The sequence below is a fragment of the Aythya ferina genome (genome assembly GCF_964211825.1).
Source record: "Aythya ferina genome assembly, chromosome: 1".
Taxonomy (NCBI): domain Eukaryota; kingdom Metazoa; phylum Chordata; class Aves; order Anseriformes; family Anatidae; genus Aythya; species Aythya ferina.
Window position 1 is genome coordinate 108,954,810 of NC_140296.1, and position 16,583 is coordinate 108,971,392.

Here is a 16,583-nt window from a genome sequence, read left to right on the forward strand (position 1 = left end):
GATTTTGGAGACAAGAATAATGATAGTAGACCATTTTAAGTTCCTATCTTTGTTGTTATGACCACGTTGTATCTTTGCTGTTAGTAGCCGTGTTGCTTCAGGGGACACAAGAAAAGCTGTTTTGTCTGCCCTGTTTTCTCTGAGTTGGAATGTTGATCACTGCTAAAATATTGTTTGCTCCCTTAGATTTGCATATTCATTAATGAGTGGATGTTTGCTCAGGGTGCAAGAACAATCTGAAGATATGCGCATTAATGAAGAAAAAACAGTGATATAGCATGTGAATAATTGGAGTAGCTGCAGTTTAACTGATGTTTTTTTAATCAGCTTCACAGGAGATTTACGTTTCAAGAAATAGGAACAAAGGACTGATGTATGGTGTAGGTGTTTCAGAATGAGCTTTTAGCAAGGTGAATTGTGCTGTATGTTTTAGAATTCACAAATCTATGTATGTATGTTCTCACCTATTTGTGATTAATGGTACATGGTTTTTCTCCACTCTTGCCATGCTTCTTGAGTGTGTCTTGTGATATATTTTCTAAATGTATCAGTACAGGTCTTCTGAGAAAATCATAGATCTGAACTATCTCATAGAACTGTACTGTCTCAAATAGGTTAAATAATCTTAGAAACAGCGTTTGTTAGTTTTGAATCAATAGTGATAAAGCTTCTGTGTATTCTTACTTACTCAAACTTCTATCTAATCTATCTTTGTTCTCTTCTTCTTGTGCAATCTTTTCCTTGCTTCCAGTGGCTGCTACAAAGAACAAAGTTAGAGGTGAGTTTCTGCTTGCACTCTTCAATTTGCATTGCATGGTTCTGCAGCCCACATATTATCTCACTTTTTCTTTTCTGCGTCTCAAAACTGAGAAAGATATTTTTATATCTTATGGTATAATAGATAAGTCTTTTAAACTGTATAACTAAGTGCATACTATTACCACTGTTTATCAGTTATCACTGTCTATTCATACTACATTTGGCTGGTCGCGTAAATGTAGGGGATTTTTAAGAAAAAGATAAAGCCAAGTGCATTTTAGTTCTGACTTGCATTATAGTAAGATAGGGAAATTGATGGTATTTTAATAGAAATATGGATATTACATACATTTGCTCATAAATATGTAAATGTAATTTATAATTTTTATCTCTAGACATAGTCATAAATATCTGAACAGACAACATAAATGAACATAAGTTTCTCCAAAGCAGCCCCATCTTTTCACATTAGTATAAAATGATCATCATTGTTTCTGATGACATACCAATATATATAGAAGCATACTATAATCTTTATCAATATTTATGACTTCAAGCTCCCAAGGTAATTGTCACAAATCAGTGTGACAAAGAAATAAACCATTCAGAATTAATCATGTAAGGTCAATTGTGGAAAAAAACATTTCCTGAATTTCAACAAAGCAGTGATATAGTAAATATAACCTGAAGGGGGTATTTTAATGTGTATATACTTGTAAGCATATAAGTACATGTCTATATATGCATACATACATATGTATCTATGAACATATATTTTCAGAGCAAATCCTAAAAAGATAGATTTACAGAAATGTATCTAACTTTTCTGGTAGATAAAGATGAGCTTCTTGATAATCAAACATCAGATTTTAAGGGAAATATTTATGTTTGAATACCTGTAGTTCAGAATTTAAGAACTCGCATGTCTACAGTGTTCATTAAGTCCAGATATGTTCATTTCCTAGCTTGAAGACATGGAACGATAATAATGAAAGAAAACATTTATGTCTAGTGGTGTTTATGCGTTAGAGTAATGAAATAGCAATTAAAATAGAGCTCTCTTTTTTAAACCTTTGCATGGCTCTCAGTAAAATCATGTTTGTTTGTGGTTTTTTGTTTGTTTGTTTTTTCCCCTCAAACTTTGCATGCTTTGGATGTCATGAGCAAGGGGAGAGGATAAAATGGAACTCATATATTTGTCTATGCATGGCATGAAGTTGTCTTTACTCCTTTCTAAAACTCTCACATACTCTTCTGTGACACTGTAACACTGGTCAGGAGTTTTAAGACATTGATAATCAATGAGAAAAATGAACAGAAAAATGAACAAAAAATGTCGTTAGAAGCAAACCTTCAGCACAAATAAGCAAAATCTTATAAGTATTCAGCAATTACCTCATGTACCCATATAGTGCCATTCAAACAGAAACTGCCTTGGAGGCACAGGAATTAAAAAAAAATGAGTCAGAAATACTCATGGACCCCACTCATCCATGGAGATTAACACACCCTTATTTCAGAAATGCACATGCATATTGAATAAGCAACTGAAACTATATGTAGAAAATGGGTTTGATGCTGTAAAAAGAGTAATTCTTGTAAACAGTAGCTGTGCGTTATCTTCAGAGTTCTCTTAATTCAATTGCTCAGTGCCTTCAGGAAATTCTCTTCTTTTTCTTTGTTCCTCAACAGCCCTGTAACGAAGGTACACAATATTCACGAAGAACTCAGTCCTGCAACAGTTTTACCCCAAAACATAGGACACATCTCTCAGTCTCCTGCATTGGAAGACATGAAGTAGCTGACCACTTAGTGCTTCATCTTGCTCTTGCTAAGTAGTAAAAAAGGATCTGTTCCTGCCCCCTTTGAAGTGGAACACTTCACTGGCAGGCAGTTACCTAATACGGCATTGGAAATGGCAACTCAGAACTGAGGCAGTGCTTCACTGCAGTAGGAGTTTCTCTTCTGGCATTTATCTCCCTGAAATCCAGTACTTTTATGTCTATGATCCTGTTTATGGGTCTTCATCCTTCCTTTCCAAAGTCTGGAATTTGTGCTGCGATTTTCACCAAGGCAAAGTTTGCACTCATCCCTACCCTGAAATCTGAGGGCTCTGGAGCACTTTAGGAGATGATAGTACACAAACACTTGTCTTGAAATTTTGTCTGTGCTTTATTAGCACAAGTGAACTTCTGGTGGTCTCCATTTTTTTGTTGTTGTTGTCCCTTTTAGCATTGTCCTTAAGCAGAACATCAGAGCCCTTGTTCTCAAACATTTTATTCAGTGTTCTCTCTAAGTGTTTTCTGAGACTTCTTGAAGACTGTTTTTTTTTAAGTGCTGTAAGACAGCTGTTGAACTCTCTAAGTCACCTTTACTTTGTGGCACAGAATCAGTTTAGGTTGGAAGGTTATCTGGCCTGCAGGTCATCTGGTCCAAGTGACCGTGTAAGTAAGGCCCATTTAGATCTGGTTGCTTAGAGCCTTCCAGTCAAATTGAGGTATCTCAAAGGTCAGATTTCTATGTCTTCAGGTTAGGAAATTTGGACTATCTTTATTTTATCATGGTTTTCTTATTTCCTTCGTATGCTTTCTATTACCTAAAAGATCCTGCATGAATGTTTGTGTTGGGCTTCAGAAGGTTAAGTACTTGAACTTTGCATGGAAGAAAGACTCTTGATTTGGATGGATGCTGCCACAGGACATCTCTGTTGTGGACAGGATACACTGAACTTTTCTTGTGACATGTTGAAAAAGACTCATTCAGAAGGGTTTGAAAGAGTAAGGGGTAATTAAGTAGGAAGCGGACCATGCATAGCACTGAATTTGATGAAGCAGGGTACAAAATCTCCTGAAGAATCTCAAACTATCTGCCTAAGGTTGTTCAGCGCATGAATTCTTTAAGGTCTGTTCCTTAGTGCACCTGATCAGATTTGTTCAACATGAACTCTGTAAATGAGACTTTCCTCTATCGAAGCAACAATATTGAAGACTTCTTGACCACTTAAGAAGCTGCATTTTTGACATTTTGGTGTCAGAGTTGTTGCAGGTATCTTCTGGCAACAGTTAGCACTGTTTTGCAGGCTGGCTGACCCTATCAGAGCTGCTAATGATGCGTCAGGTTTCAGTCCAGGTGAAAGAGAGAGGCCAAATGTCTTCATTCAAATGTAATTAGTTGAGGAATGGGATTTTGTGCTCCACATTTTCGCTTCTCAGCATCATAGACTCAGAATCAGCTGCTATTATAATGCTATCTCTATAGCTGCCCCACTAACCTTATGCAGCTAGACATTTGATTTTATAATCCTTCCAAATTTAAATAGGAATTTGTGATGGTTCTTTCTTTTTTTATTATTTATTTATATTGGGAGTGGCATGGATGAGTGAAGACAATCACTGTTGCAGGAGGATAAGCAAGTCATCCAGAAAGATCTCTCTTGTCTGTCTCTTGAGAAATAAGACTTTCTTTCCTGTTTCTCAGAATCCTGAGACCCTCAGTTTAGAAATAGTAAATTTCAAAGAAGAGTTTCAAGCCCCAGGAAGACTGTTTGCAGAGAGGAAGGTGTAACTGCCTTCGCATTGCAAGATTCATACTATCCAATCTATAAAAACACAGTGAATTATCAGCTATTTCTGCCATCCTCTTTTCCCTCGTGGTAGCTGTGTATGTAGTTACATTTTTGGTTTTCTCCTGGAGAAGTCACGTTCATATAATAGTCCCACTGCTTCTCATAACGAAGTACTACCTACTCTCTGTATACATACATACATATATATATATGCCCATATATACATAATGCTATATTCTCTCTTCAAAATTGTTGTAAAAGCTGTACTTGAGTGGGTTCTAGTGTATGTCCTATTGATACCTCCAAAGTTTTCTTTTGACTTAATGCTACCCTTTTAAGTACTGTAAATGCCTTTCACCCTATTTTACTTTTATCAACAGTCTGGTATTAACAGTACTATTTTCCGTAGCCTGTTGCATATCCAAGGAATTTTTTCAGATGCATCTTTTTCTTGATTTGTATTGCATCTGTGTCCTAAAGAAATTCTCCTCAGTTTTGAGTTCCATAGAAGAGCACATATTCTTTGTCAGCTCTTCTACAAATGCAGAGGTATGTTGTTTCTTCTTTGCTTTTAAAATAGGACACGGGTCAGAAACAAAATTAAATTTAGCTTCAACAGTGTTACTTAAAGAGTACATCTCAATTTCTAAGATAAATCATCATAGCAGTTGATACTGTGTCTAAATGTATCTTATCTAAGAGGTAAAGACTCTAGACTTTATTCTCTTGATTTATTTTGTTTGTTCTCATTATGTCAATGAAATTGGCATCAGCTTATTTGAAGTTTAAATCAGGAGGGACTGTGGCAAGAATGTTGGACAAATACACTCTTGTAGCACCTAAATGGATTTACATGATCTTTTACTTAGGAATCAATTTATTTCTCAAGGTCTTCATCAATGGTCAAATTCTGCCCAACCATCTCTTTGATTTTCTTACAGAGTATGATAAGATTTATTGCATTGCTCTATATTAATACTTGCTTTCTTGGTAAATAATAGGTTTAATTCATCTTGTTGTTTTGACTTAATTTATCCTGTTTTGTCTCATTTTTTGTTGACCGTAATTCCATGTGTGGAATAGGTACGGTTTAGTTTCTTACTTAAGTACATATAATTGGTCAAATGTATTTCTTATTAGAGGTAAAATTATCCTGAAATCAAGCAAGTAACACAGCAGCTGTCCATGTTAGGAATATATGTGCATAAAGGAGACCCAAATACTACTATTTGTCTTATTTGAATTATCTTAATAAAATTCTAAGCTATTCAGTTATTAACATCAGTCAGGCAGTAGCTCTATTGTAGCAGATTTTTTTTTTTTTTTATTGAGGGATGGATAAATTTGGCTATCATCTGCATGACACATTGCACCATTATGTCAAAAAATACAAACTGGTAGAAGTGTATGGATGTTGAAAGCGTGAATCCAATATAGAGCATAGGGAAACTCCATAACTCATGGTAGTTGGAAAGAACATTTATTTATGGTTACAAGCTTACACCATTGAGACATGTAGAAATGAAAACTTGTCAGATTCCACCTCTAATACAAGGTCATTACAAAAAACTTGCCAATGCTGTCATAGTAGCATAGCATGATCTGAAGCTTACTGAAAAATTTCAGATTTTCTAGGGCTATTGAAATAAGAGCTTTCCCTTTCTAAAATCTTCTCCTGGTGTTTTTATTCAAAAGATAGTTTCACCTTCTAAAGGTAGAGTTTTCATATGTTAAAATAATGAAATCTCTTTTGATATTTGTAAATGATTTTACGTATGGGTGGAGACCAACAAGACTAATGAAGCCTTAATAACCATTCCTTTACTGACTCTTCTATTCCCTCCCTGTAGTTTAGTCACTGCTTCCAGTACATAACCTCTGAGGTCCAGTGCTTTTCTGTACTGATTAAATCATGTCCAGTGGCTAAACCTGTAAGTTTCAAAGGTCTGGATTTCATTTCAAGGTCTGCCACAGTATTCCTTTGTGATTTCTCACAGCACTTAAGGCCAGAGTTTTCTCATATTCAGCAGTTCTGGTGGGGAGGGCAGTAGTGATGAAGAACAAAATTAGATGCTTGTCAGTGATGGGAGTGCATAAAATATATATATTTGAAAGTGCCCTTAAGAGTGCAGAAGAAGGGCTCTCTAGGCCTGCATGAAACATACTGCTTCTTCTTTCTCACTTTGCTCTCAATATTTACACAAGAGCAAGTATCTGAGAGAGAAAATTAACGTAGGTGGTTGGTTTTGTTTCCTTAGTGTTGCTTCATTTCCCCAGTTCTTGTTCTATTTCGGTGAAAAGAATATGAAACTTTCAATCTTACGGTTAGATTCTGAATATGTATATATATGTATTTTTTAATTATCTTAAATGAAAAATTTCACATCAGATCAAGGTAATAGGCTATTTCACAGTTTCAATATACCATCAGATAATATAAAACATTAGAATCTCAAAAATCATAAATATCTATTTCAGTGCATTGCATATGCTATCATATGCTATTTGTCAAAAGAGATTTGTAGGAGAGAGCAAGTATTTGAGTTCTGAGGGTTTTTAGAAGATTCACAAAATAGTGTTTTGTTTTGTTTTTGTTTTGTTTTGTTTTTAAATCTCTAGCTGAGCCTCAGAGGAAGAAAGCTGGAATCATCATGATGATAATAGATCTTAACAAAGTTGCTGACTGTTCTTTACCCTTTCCAATTATATCTGGGAAATACTTGGCCCTAGCATCTGTAAGATCTTTCCAATATTAAGACAGCTGAGATTTCCACATAATATTGTGTACACACAGTCCAAATGCAAAGTACAAAGTCCATTGTAGTTCCAGCCAGAATTCTTCTGCCATTCAAGGTCTCTACTTGCTAAGGAAACCACTAAAATATGAATCGCCTTTTCCTTTCTCAGACTGATGGACTACATAAGCAGCACTGGAAAGAGCAATTACACAATCCTGTATGTCCTCTTTACTCCCTCTCATACATTTTATTTCAGTATATTTTGCAAAATATATGTAAACAAAGCAGCTCTTTTGGCAATGTAGCATGCTTACGAAAATCACAGGTCACAATGGAATAAAGCAGCTCTGGCAACACAGAAATAGCAAAGGGAAGTACAAAGCCTAGTGAAAAGAGATTGGTAGGGGCAGGCTGTTGCTGTTGACATGCCCTATTCATTTGAGAGATACCTTCCATGAGCCAGTATGTCAGTCATTTCTTGGCTAAATAGTTTAATACCCATTGTAGAAGAGTTTGGAATAGAGTAAGATAATATCTGTTTCCATTCTTGTGGAACGCAACACAATTATGGGAGAGTGACTATAGGGAGGATGTTTCCTTTTGAGGTGGACCCAGTTATCATGGACTAAAGCATTTTGTCATTTATTATTCCCCAGCTTTCAAATAAGTGATTCTTCCCTCCACAATGGTTAATACAAATTCCAATTGCTTTTTTCAATTTAAATGTCCTTGTTTGGTTGTTAAGTATTTGGGACTAGACTGTCAAGAGCAGATTATTAGAAGAGCTTGCCATACTTGAGCAGAGCTCTGCAGAAAATTTAGATGATCTAAATGGATCTGCTGTTGTAAATGTAGCCATGATATTGACCATTGAGCCCTTATGGCTATCTCAAAAGAATTTTCATGGGCAGCACATTGCATTTTGGATATACAGGTATTGTAAATACCTGAGATGCAGTTGCATTTTGCTGTGTGCTGGCCCGATTAAGTTATTTTTCAGATTCCAGACAGATAAAACACTTTGCTTCAGAGTCTTGAATATACATTTAGGCACAATTAAAAGGATGGATGCAGTGAGTACCCTAGGTCTGTTCAGGATATTGTTACGTGCAGTGAAGTTAGTGACGATGATTTTCTAATGCTTGGTGGTTGGATGGTGCTGCTGCTCTGAAGCAGGTTGTGGACTTGCCTTTATCCCAAATATCTAGGTTTCTTCAACTTCTGTCAAGAGATAATCCCTGATAGAAAATAGGGATTCAATAATAATACCTAAATGCTGGAGAATTGGTACAGATACGTCCCTCTGATCACTGATTTTTATTTCTCTGTTGATAGTTCTAGATGCTTTTTAAAAGCACAGACTTTTCACCCAGACTTGACTTTGTTCCAGTATGCTTCCTTTTTAACTAAAGGCAGTGGAGGGGTTGCTTTTAAACGAAAAGGAAAGGGTTTGGATTTGTTTAGTTTTGGGGTGGTTTTGTTTGTTTTCTTTCTCTCAAATGCACTTCCAAGATTTAGCTCCTTTCTCAAGATCTGCTTCTTAAATCTTTGGATGAGATCAGGTCTTCAGTGAATTTGTTTTCCTTTAATAGATGTTGGTCATTGAAACATGGTGTTTAATTGGCTGAGGATTTCCTATTATTGCTATCATTTGATGCTGTGTATTAAAATGAACTTGCTATGGTGGTTCAGGCATATTAATACTAGTTATAGAAACAGATGAAAGGAAAGTAAAATTTCCGTGTGTGCCCTTTTTGTTTTATAGAGGATCTCTGTAAATTTTTCTAAGGTAGTGTTACAGTCTGCATTGCTCTGCCATTCTGTCAAGGGCTGGGAACTTCAGGGTTTTCCCCACTGTTTAACTAGATTATGGGCTGCATATAAGGAAAAAGTAGAGGAAAACACTTGAGTAGATTATTGCATAGGGATTTTGGTGCTGTTCATACACAACTACCTACAAAATTTGGTCTGGTCAGAAACAGCCGTGGGATTATTGATATGGATCTATTGTCCACAAGTTCCCATAGATCATTGGAAATATGCAGTGTTTGCTTACCATGCACCTTGTGTTGTTGATCCAGAATTAACATCTTTGCTCACTGCTGATCTGATTGCCGAATACTCAACTTGTTTTCTGTGAAGTTGATGAAATCAATTTAAACTTTTACAAAAGTAACTGACAGTATTGTATTACCTTACCTTAACAACAAATTTAAGTAGGAACCTAAGTCATCTATGTTTTGGAAACTCGTTGGCTCCCAGAAAGCCGAGCAGATGAAAAGGCTTTTTATTTTTTATTTTTTTTTAATTATAAATATAATAATAAAATATTTTTATTTTAAATAATAAAATAAAATAATTTTATTTTAAATATAATAATAAAAAGAAGAAGAAAAAAAAAAGAAAAAAGGCAAACACATGGCAAACACAAGGACAATCTCTCTGAAACTGGTAGAAGATTTAGTGATAGCAAAGAAACACTGTAAATATTGGCTCTCTCATCTGTTATATCAACATGCTGTTCCTGGGCTCCCTGAAGAGCTACTAACAAACTAAAAGGCATAATTCCAATCTAACAACCTCCTAGTTTTGTTATCCAGTTTATAAAAATCATTAGAATGATGTAACACAACAGAAGGACTTCATAAGGAATTGAGCATGAGAATTAAGGTATACACAATAAATAAATAAATAAATGCAAAAGCTGTTGGAAGGGCAGGGAATTTGAAGGAGAGCAAGGGAATATTTCAGGATTGCTGCAAGTCCTGTGGGTGCTGGCAGCAGTCTCCAGTAGAGAGAAGATCACCTAGACTTTATAGGTCCCAGTGTGTCTCACAGCTGTCAGTTTGCCAAATTCTGACTTTTTCTTTTGTAACTGTGTTGTGTTATATTATGTAAACACAGGCAAGACTGTAAACTCCTGATTTATATCAGTGCCTGTGAATGATATGATACATCCAATCAGTCTCCCACGGGCTTGCTTTTCATTTGTTAACTTTTGGTACTGCAATCCTTTTTCATGAGAGGGGCAGCTCTTCTCTTTATGTGCTTTTTCTAGTAATTATTATTTCCATATGCATACATGATAAGTTCTGTGTGCATCTTTAAGCACATCAGAAGTGCTTAAAGAATTTATTATAGTTCGCGTTAGCAACAATTCTGCATAACCATAGGTTTCACAAGATAGTAATTTCTGCTTTTCATATGATGACTAGTAGCTGCTATAAGTAGCTAAGACAACCGAGTCTTGCCTTTTTCCTCCATGATACTTTACTGACCTCTCTCCAGCTTCTGGTTGTCTGTCATCTGCAATCACTTTGTGCCTTTGCTTAGTTTTCATTCAAAACTGTTTGTTTTCATTTGTTTTGAGGAATAGTAATTATTGTATTTGTCACTGATGTCTGGAAATGTAAAGTATGTCAGCTAATGCTTCCCAAATAGCAGCTTCAAATGAAGGCAGAATATCAATCCCTGCATTGATGTCCATTTACATTTTAGGAATTTACAAGTGTATAAAACTAATGAGCTAATAATTCAGCATTCTTTTCAGATAATGTTATGTACAGAAATGAATAGGATGAATAGGCTTTCCTCCCATGCTTAGGCTTCTCCTACAGAATTTAATTTTTGTAATGATTACCGTAATGGACTGCCCATCCCACTCCAACAATAAATGTTCCCCGGGAGGCAGACTAATAAAATAAATGCTTCTCCAGAGCAGGCATAATAAAATTCCTCTGATCTTTGGCTTAGTCTCTCTCCGGAAGCTTGGGAGAAAAAAAAATCGGCCTTGTAGCACTGTTGAGAGGTTACAAGTTCTGGTTTCTGGTACACCAGCGTAGAAAGCAAGATCCAAAATGAGGGAAACGCATGCAAAATGTGCTCTGCCAACATTTCCCTTCCGTTTGCATTCAAACAGCTTCCACTCTTGCTGATCTCAGTGTTTGTAAGATACAGCTCTATGGCTGTATCCACCAACCATGCCAACTAGTGCGGCATGTTTCCCTGTTTTTATTTCCTGCCTTTTTCTCCCTCCTTTTGGAATGATTCATTTTCTCCCAGTATTATAGGATGCAGCTTCATAATCTTCTGCTATTATTCATTCTGCAACATTCAGCTACCATCTTGACTTGATCTGAATCTTTCAAAACATATTCAGTCATTTGTGTAAATTATTGACAACTGTTTTAATAACTTTGCCTTTTAAAAAATAAATTCTACTTCTAGTATTTCTGTGAAGAGCAAATCATTATTTCCCATGACAATTCCTTAAAATAAGATGTCGTATCAGAGATTTCTGCTGTAAACTTGTCAATCTTAACTGCAGCATTTCACATGTTTTCCAAAATATGTGAATTTATGAGTGACTTTTTGAGGTATGATATTCTAGCCCTTTGGCTGCATAGTGTAATACTCTGCATAGTATTCAGGAATGTTGACAGCTATAAGAGATCTTTGTGATCATCAAGTCCAGTCTGTACAAAATGACACCTTTTGAAGATTTTCTCATTGACTCATTCATGCTGTCATGTCTGTTAATAATATTAATAGTGGTATAAAAATGAAATGGTGTTGAGGAGTCCTTGGAGGGGAAAAAGAAAATACACACACACACAACACAACAAAACCACAAGCGTTAATGACTTCCTGCAAACTTCATCTTCCTTCCAGCTCTAGCCTGGCATCATCTCCCATAAGCAAATTCTTTGTGTTTCCCTACATTTCCTGGGCTGCCATCTTCTGCCTCGATTACATACTGGGTATATATGGATCTTGTTCTAGTAGATTTAAGAAAAGATTAAGCTACTAAGCATCTACTATTTGCCAGCAGTCAGATTAATAAACATACATCAGTCAAGGCTAACTTCATATTAATTTGTTGGCCTCAGCTGACTGTACCAGAGTCTCTGATCACTTCTTACACTTTTTCCAGGGAACAAATTCTCTCACCCTTGCCAATATGTACAAGATGACTTGATGGTGGGTTTATTGGGTAGGGGGCTTTGGTCAGGACACTTGATGCTTAGCAAGTGTAATGCTGTTTAGAGGTGACTAAAAAACAACACAAAAACAAAAAAAGAGCATAGGCAGAATAGCAAGCAGAGGGATTCAAAAAATACAAATTATATCTAATATATGATCTATAGCTGTAATTCATACGTAATAATTTCCTGATTGATGTTTTCATGTGTCCTTCTCAAAATAATTTGCAGTTGGCTATTTTTCATTCACTTTGTAGTTGGCTTGTTACTTTATTGGTATGCTAGGTATATATAGAAATTCCTGTGCTATGTGTCCAACACTACTGTATTTGGTCAAGCTGTGTATCTCTAAAGGACTATTTTAGACATCTGCTGGTCTTTGTACCTTTTTGCACATAATTCTGTGAGTGTCTTCAACCTTTATAGTCCATCCTGCTACATGCATTGAAAATCCTGTTCCAGAATTTGTTACCTGTATGCTTGTTGGTCACACACTCTAGTTCATCAGGGCATCAGGGGTGACCTTTACAATAACGACAATCATATATTTGTCTGATTGGTTTTGTTTGTTTGTTTTTGTTTGTTTTAATCAAGGCATCCATAGCATTATTTTAACTTATAATAATTTCCCTTGGGGCTCAGGCATGCTTCTTGTTCCAGAATTTCCCATTGAAAGCCAGGGAATGGTTTGAATATGTGCAATATCACACACAACAAGGCTCACTGCTCCTGTGAAGGCACAGCTTGTTACCCTGTCAACAGCTTGGAGTAGTGTAATGGGAAGCTCAGCACTTGTTCCAGTGCTCCAGTGACCAGGAAGGATTAATGTCTTGCTTTTCAGATCATTTGTCAGAGTACAAGCCTCTTGGTAAAAGGGTATATTCACTTAAAAATAAGTTTTTAAGGTTCTGGAATGAAGTTGTAAAAAGATAAAACATAACATAGTATTGAGGTGCATTATATAACACGCGCATATATATATATATTTATCCATATACACGTGTCCACACACACGTATATTGGCTGCTTCAGCTAGCTTTTGTCTCCATCTCTCTCTGAGGTGATACTGGAATCTCTTCTTGTCTTGACACAGGGTTACTCCTGCTTGTGCTGTCTTTAAGGAGCTTTCCCTATGCTTGGAGCAGAATAGAGTTCAGAAGCTGTTGAAATGTCTTGTGTGTGGTTCCAACCTAGAACGCAAGGTCTCTCTCTCTCTTTTTTTTTTTTTATTTTTTTTTTTTATTTCCCCTTCTGATGAAAATGTTTGCCTATAATTTGCTACTTTTTTATATTTTAATAATATAAAACCTTATATCTCACATCATAAGATATGTTAAATGTGCAGTTTCTTACTAGACTTATCAGTGTTTCTTTTTCTTTGTTTCTTTCCTTCTTTTTGTGTTGATTCACAGGGTGAATCTGGGAATAAAGAGCCTTGCTTTAGGAACATCCTGATCAACACCGCTATTGGTTTTTAGGGCATCTCCTGAGTATCCTGTTACTAAGAGGTCCTGCCATTGTTAGCACCGTGTTCTTTCTGAGAAGCATCTCACTACAGTGTTTCTGCAGTCAGGCTGATATATACATATACATATACATATACATATATATATATATATATATATATATATATATGTATGCGTATATATATATATATATATATGCATATATAAATATTTAGCATTGCCAGAAAGATCTATTCACTACACAAACAAATCTAGTTCTAAGCATCTAGAATAATTCAGCCTTCCAAAATCCCAGCTTCTTCAAAAACCATTTGACCCAAACTGAAGTCTTTTCTGCCATTCTTTTTTCCCAGATAGTTGCTAATAGGACCCACGTAACTTCACCTTTATTATGTGTCATTAAAAACTTGCCGTATTTTAATCATTACCACTATTCCATCTAGCTTCTCTTACTCCTGTAACAGAAGGCACTTGTCTAAAGCTCCTGTATTTTGCTGTCCAAATCCCTTGCATTAATATGCAAATATTTTGCTTGTTTTTCATTGGTTCCCTAATTGGATTGGGCACATCTTTTCACTAGCATGTCTTGTGTATGCAAATGCTCTTCATATTCAGCTTTATGATTGTTTTTCTCTTCTGTGTAGACTGCTGCAGTGACAAATATGAATTTACTGTGGTGTCCTTATGTGCTTACTTCCCTCCTTCTAAGCGCTAAACCAGCGTTTGGAGATTACACAAATTCTCACAATCGTCTTTCTTCATTCCTTAGTTTGAAAAGCATCCTGTTGAGCAGTTCAGCCTAAATAATAGAAAACTGTTTTGAGGCAGGCTATCCTTTGAGAAAGAGTTGTGTTTCCAGTGAAAGCATTCCAATTTTATTCTTTTTTTTTTTTTTTTTTTTTTTTTTTTTTTTTTTTTTCAGTTTTATTCCTGGAGCAATTTACTGCTGTTGGTTTTCTTTGTTATATTCCTTTATTTTCCACTGTATTTTCTTTATGAAGTACAGGGAGAATAATGACCCAGATTTCTCAATCTTTGCTGGTCTTTTTTTTTCTTTCATTTTTTTTTCCCTTTTTTCTTTATCATCATGTTTGTTATATTTAACGATGTGTTAATTTCTATTAACAATGTTTAAATTTGGAAGTGCTCAAAGATTATGCATGGAAAAATAAGAAAACAGTCTGATTATGTAGCAACATATCACTAGTTCCTTATAAAGTAATGCAAGAATACTGTCCTCATAGAAACGAGAGCATAAAGTTCATTTTTTTTTTTTTTTTATGTGCTTCTTCAGATCTTACAAGCTATTTTGTTGGTGAAAATATGTATTGGTATTGGCATGCTGAATTGTTTTTCTGTAAGCATATGCATTCATGAATTGCCAGTGTTTTCCTTTCCTTGTGAATAGGATTTAATCTTTCAGGTGATATAAGAATTAAACAGAAGATTAATCTTTTCAAAAATGATCATGCTCCAAGTCTTTAATGTCTGTAATGTCTCCAAATCTTTTGATATAGTAGTCATGTTAATGTGTTAATATTATTAATACCATGTTGTTTATTTATTAGTGGAGTTGTGTACATCCCATATTTCTGTGGATTCCTGAAGGGAAAATTGTTTTGTGGTCAAGTGACTGTCCAAACAGCAGTTTGTTTGAGCCATAGGTGACTTCTAACATGCCAAATGACATTAAGCTACCTCTACTCCCTTGTGCCTTCTCTCACTTTATCCAATGCCAATGAGAGACAAAGCCAGGTAGCTGAAGCAGGGAGCAGAGAACTGAGTGATGCATTGGGAAGGAAGCACACCATAGTGGAGCTAGGCAAACACCTTCTAGCCAGATCTTCTTGTATCCCATCTCCAGCACAGCATGACAGCCTTTCTTCTGCCTCAGCATCCTAAAGCCAGCAGATCACACCTAGTGTGCCACATGGGCAGCAAAGATCTCTAAAAGATCCTTGCTCTGAGCTCTTCCAGGAAGCTGCATAAATCAGAAGGCAAGGCACAGAGATGTACAACACGCTGTAGGTGCAGAGGCTGTGGTTTCCAAGGCAAATCTGGATTACAGAGTTGGGTGCTGTTTGTGTACCAGTAATGCATGAATAGGGTAGAGTTAGAAAATTGTTATAGGCCAGTGTATGACATGACAGATTAGATAAATAAAAGCTTGAGGGATGAGTAAGTTGGCTGGCAGTAGGATGGTGGAAAGAAGAGGCATCAGTGCTATAAGACACTTGTTAGGGCACTGATGAAGGAAAGGCAGAGATTTAAGGTTTGGCCTTTTGGGAGACTTGAGGTTTCATGAAGAGGTGTGCAGAGAGGTGTGAGGTTATTAGACAAAGTTTTGAAAAGTAACTTTTTTATGGGAAATGTTGACTATGGCGTGAAAATATATTTGGTAAATTTAGAAAAGCTGTATCTTTTTCCTCATTTTTCAATACTACAGGGAGGGATTTAATAACTTCTCCAATAATTTGCTATTACTCAGTGGAAAGCATTACAAATTGGAAAAGTTGTTTATCTCTGGTAAAAGCATTATTATGCTACAGCAACATAAACCTAAGTTTCATATGAAAAGAGAGGAGTTTAGTTTTAATTATGACAGACTGCATTTTATATGTTTGTCAGTGTTTTTGCCAGTGGTATGTATACTTTCCCATTCTTAGCTTTAAACATTTTCAGCAAGAGCAAACCTCTAATTCCTTCTGTAATGAATTGCAGTTGTTATCCAAACTACGCAGAGAATTTGATCTGAAGGAGGTTTCCCAGCTCTCTGATGTAGAGAAGTGAAGCATCAGGTTTGCACGGATTATATATTTGCAAACCGATCCTGTAAACATTTACTAATGTTCTTAAAGTTAAGCCTGTAATTCTCCTGAAGTCAGTGAGTTAACCTGTGTATTTAAAGTTGAGGGTAAATTCAATGTAAGTGTCTGAATGATCTTAATTATAGTACTGTGTCTATAAGAAGTAAATGGTTCTCTTGATTCTGAGCCAACTTCGGTACTAGTACTTCTGCCTTTGGCCTTCTTGTTTCCAGTGTTCCAGAAATTGTTTGTGAACACATCTTCAG

At 35.9% G+C, this 16,583-nt stretch overlaps 1 protein-coding gene across 4 annotated transcripts in view; it reads left to right on the forward strand.

The window, feature by feature from the left end:
- CADM2 (cell adhesion molecule 2) overlaps positions 1-16,583 on the forward strand; it is a 679,737-nt gene that overhangs the window by 431,027 nt on the left and 232,127 nt on the right. For 2 of the 4 annotated variants that reach the window (XM_084528767.1, XM_084528769.1), the window contains exon 2: positions 752-778. The exons of the other annotated variants lie outside the window; for them this stretch is intronic. In XM_084528767.1, coding sequence (XP_084384893.1) covers positions 752-778 — 27 coding nt within the window. The remainder of the gene's footprint in view (positions 1-751; positions 779-16,583) is intronic. 4 annotated transcript variants of the gene reach the window in all.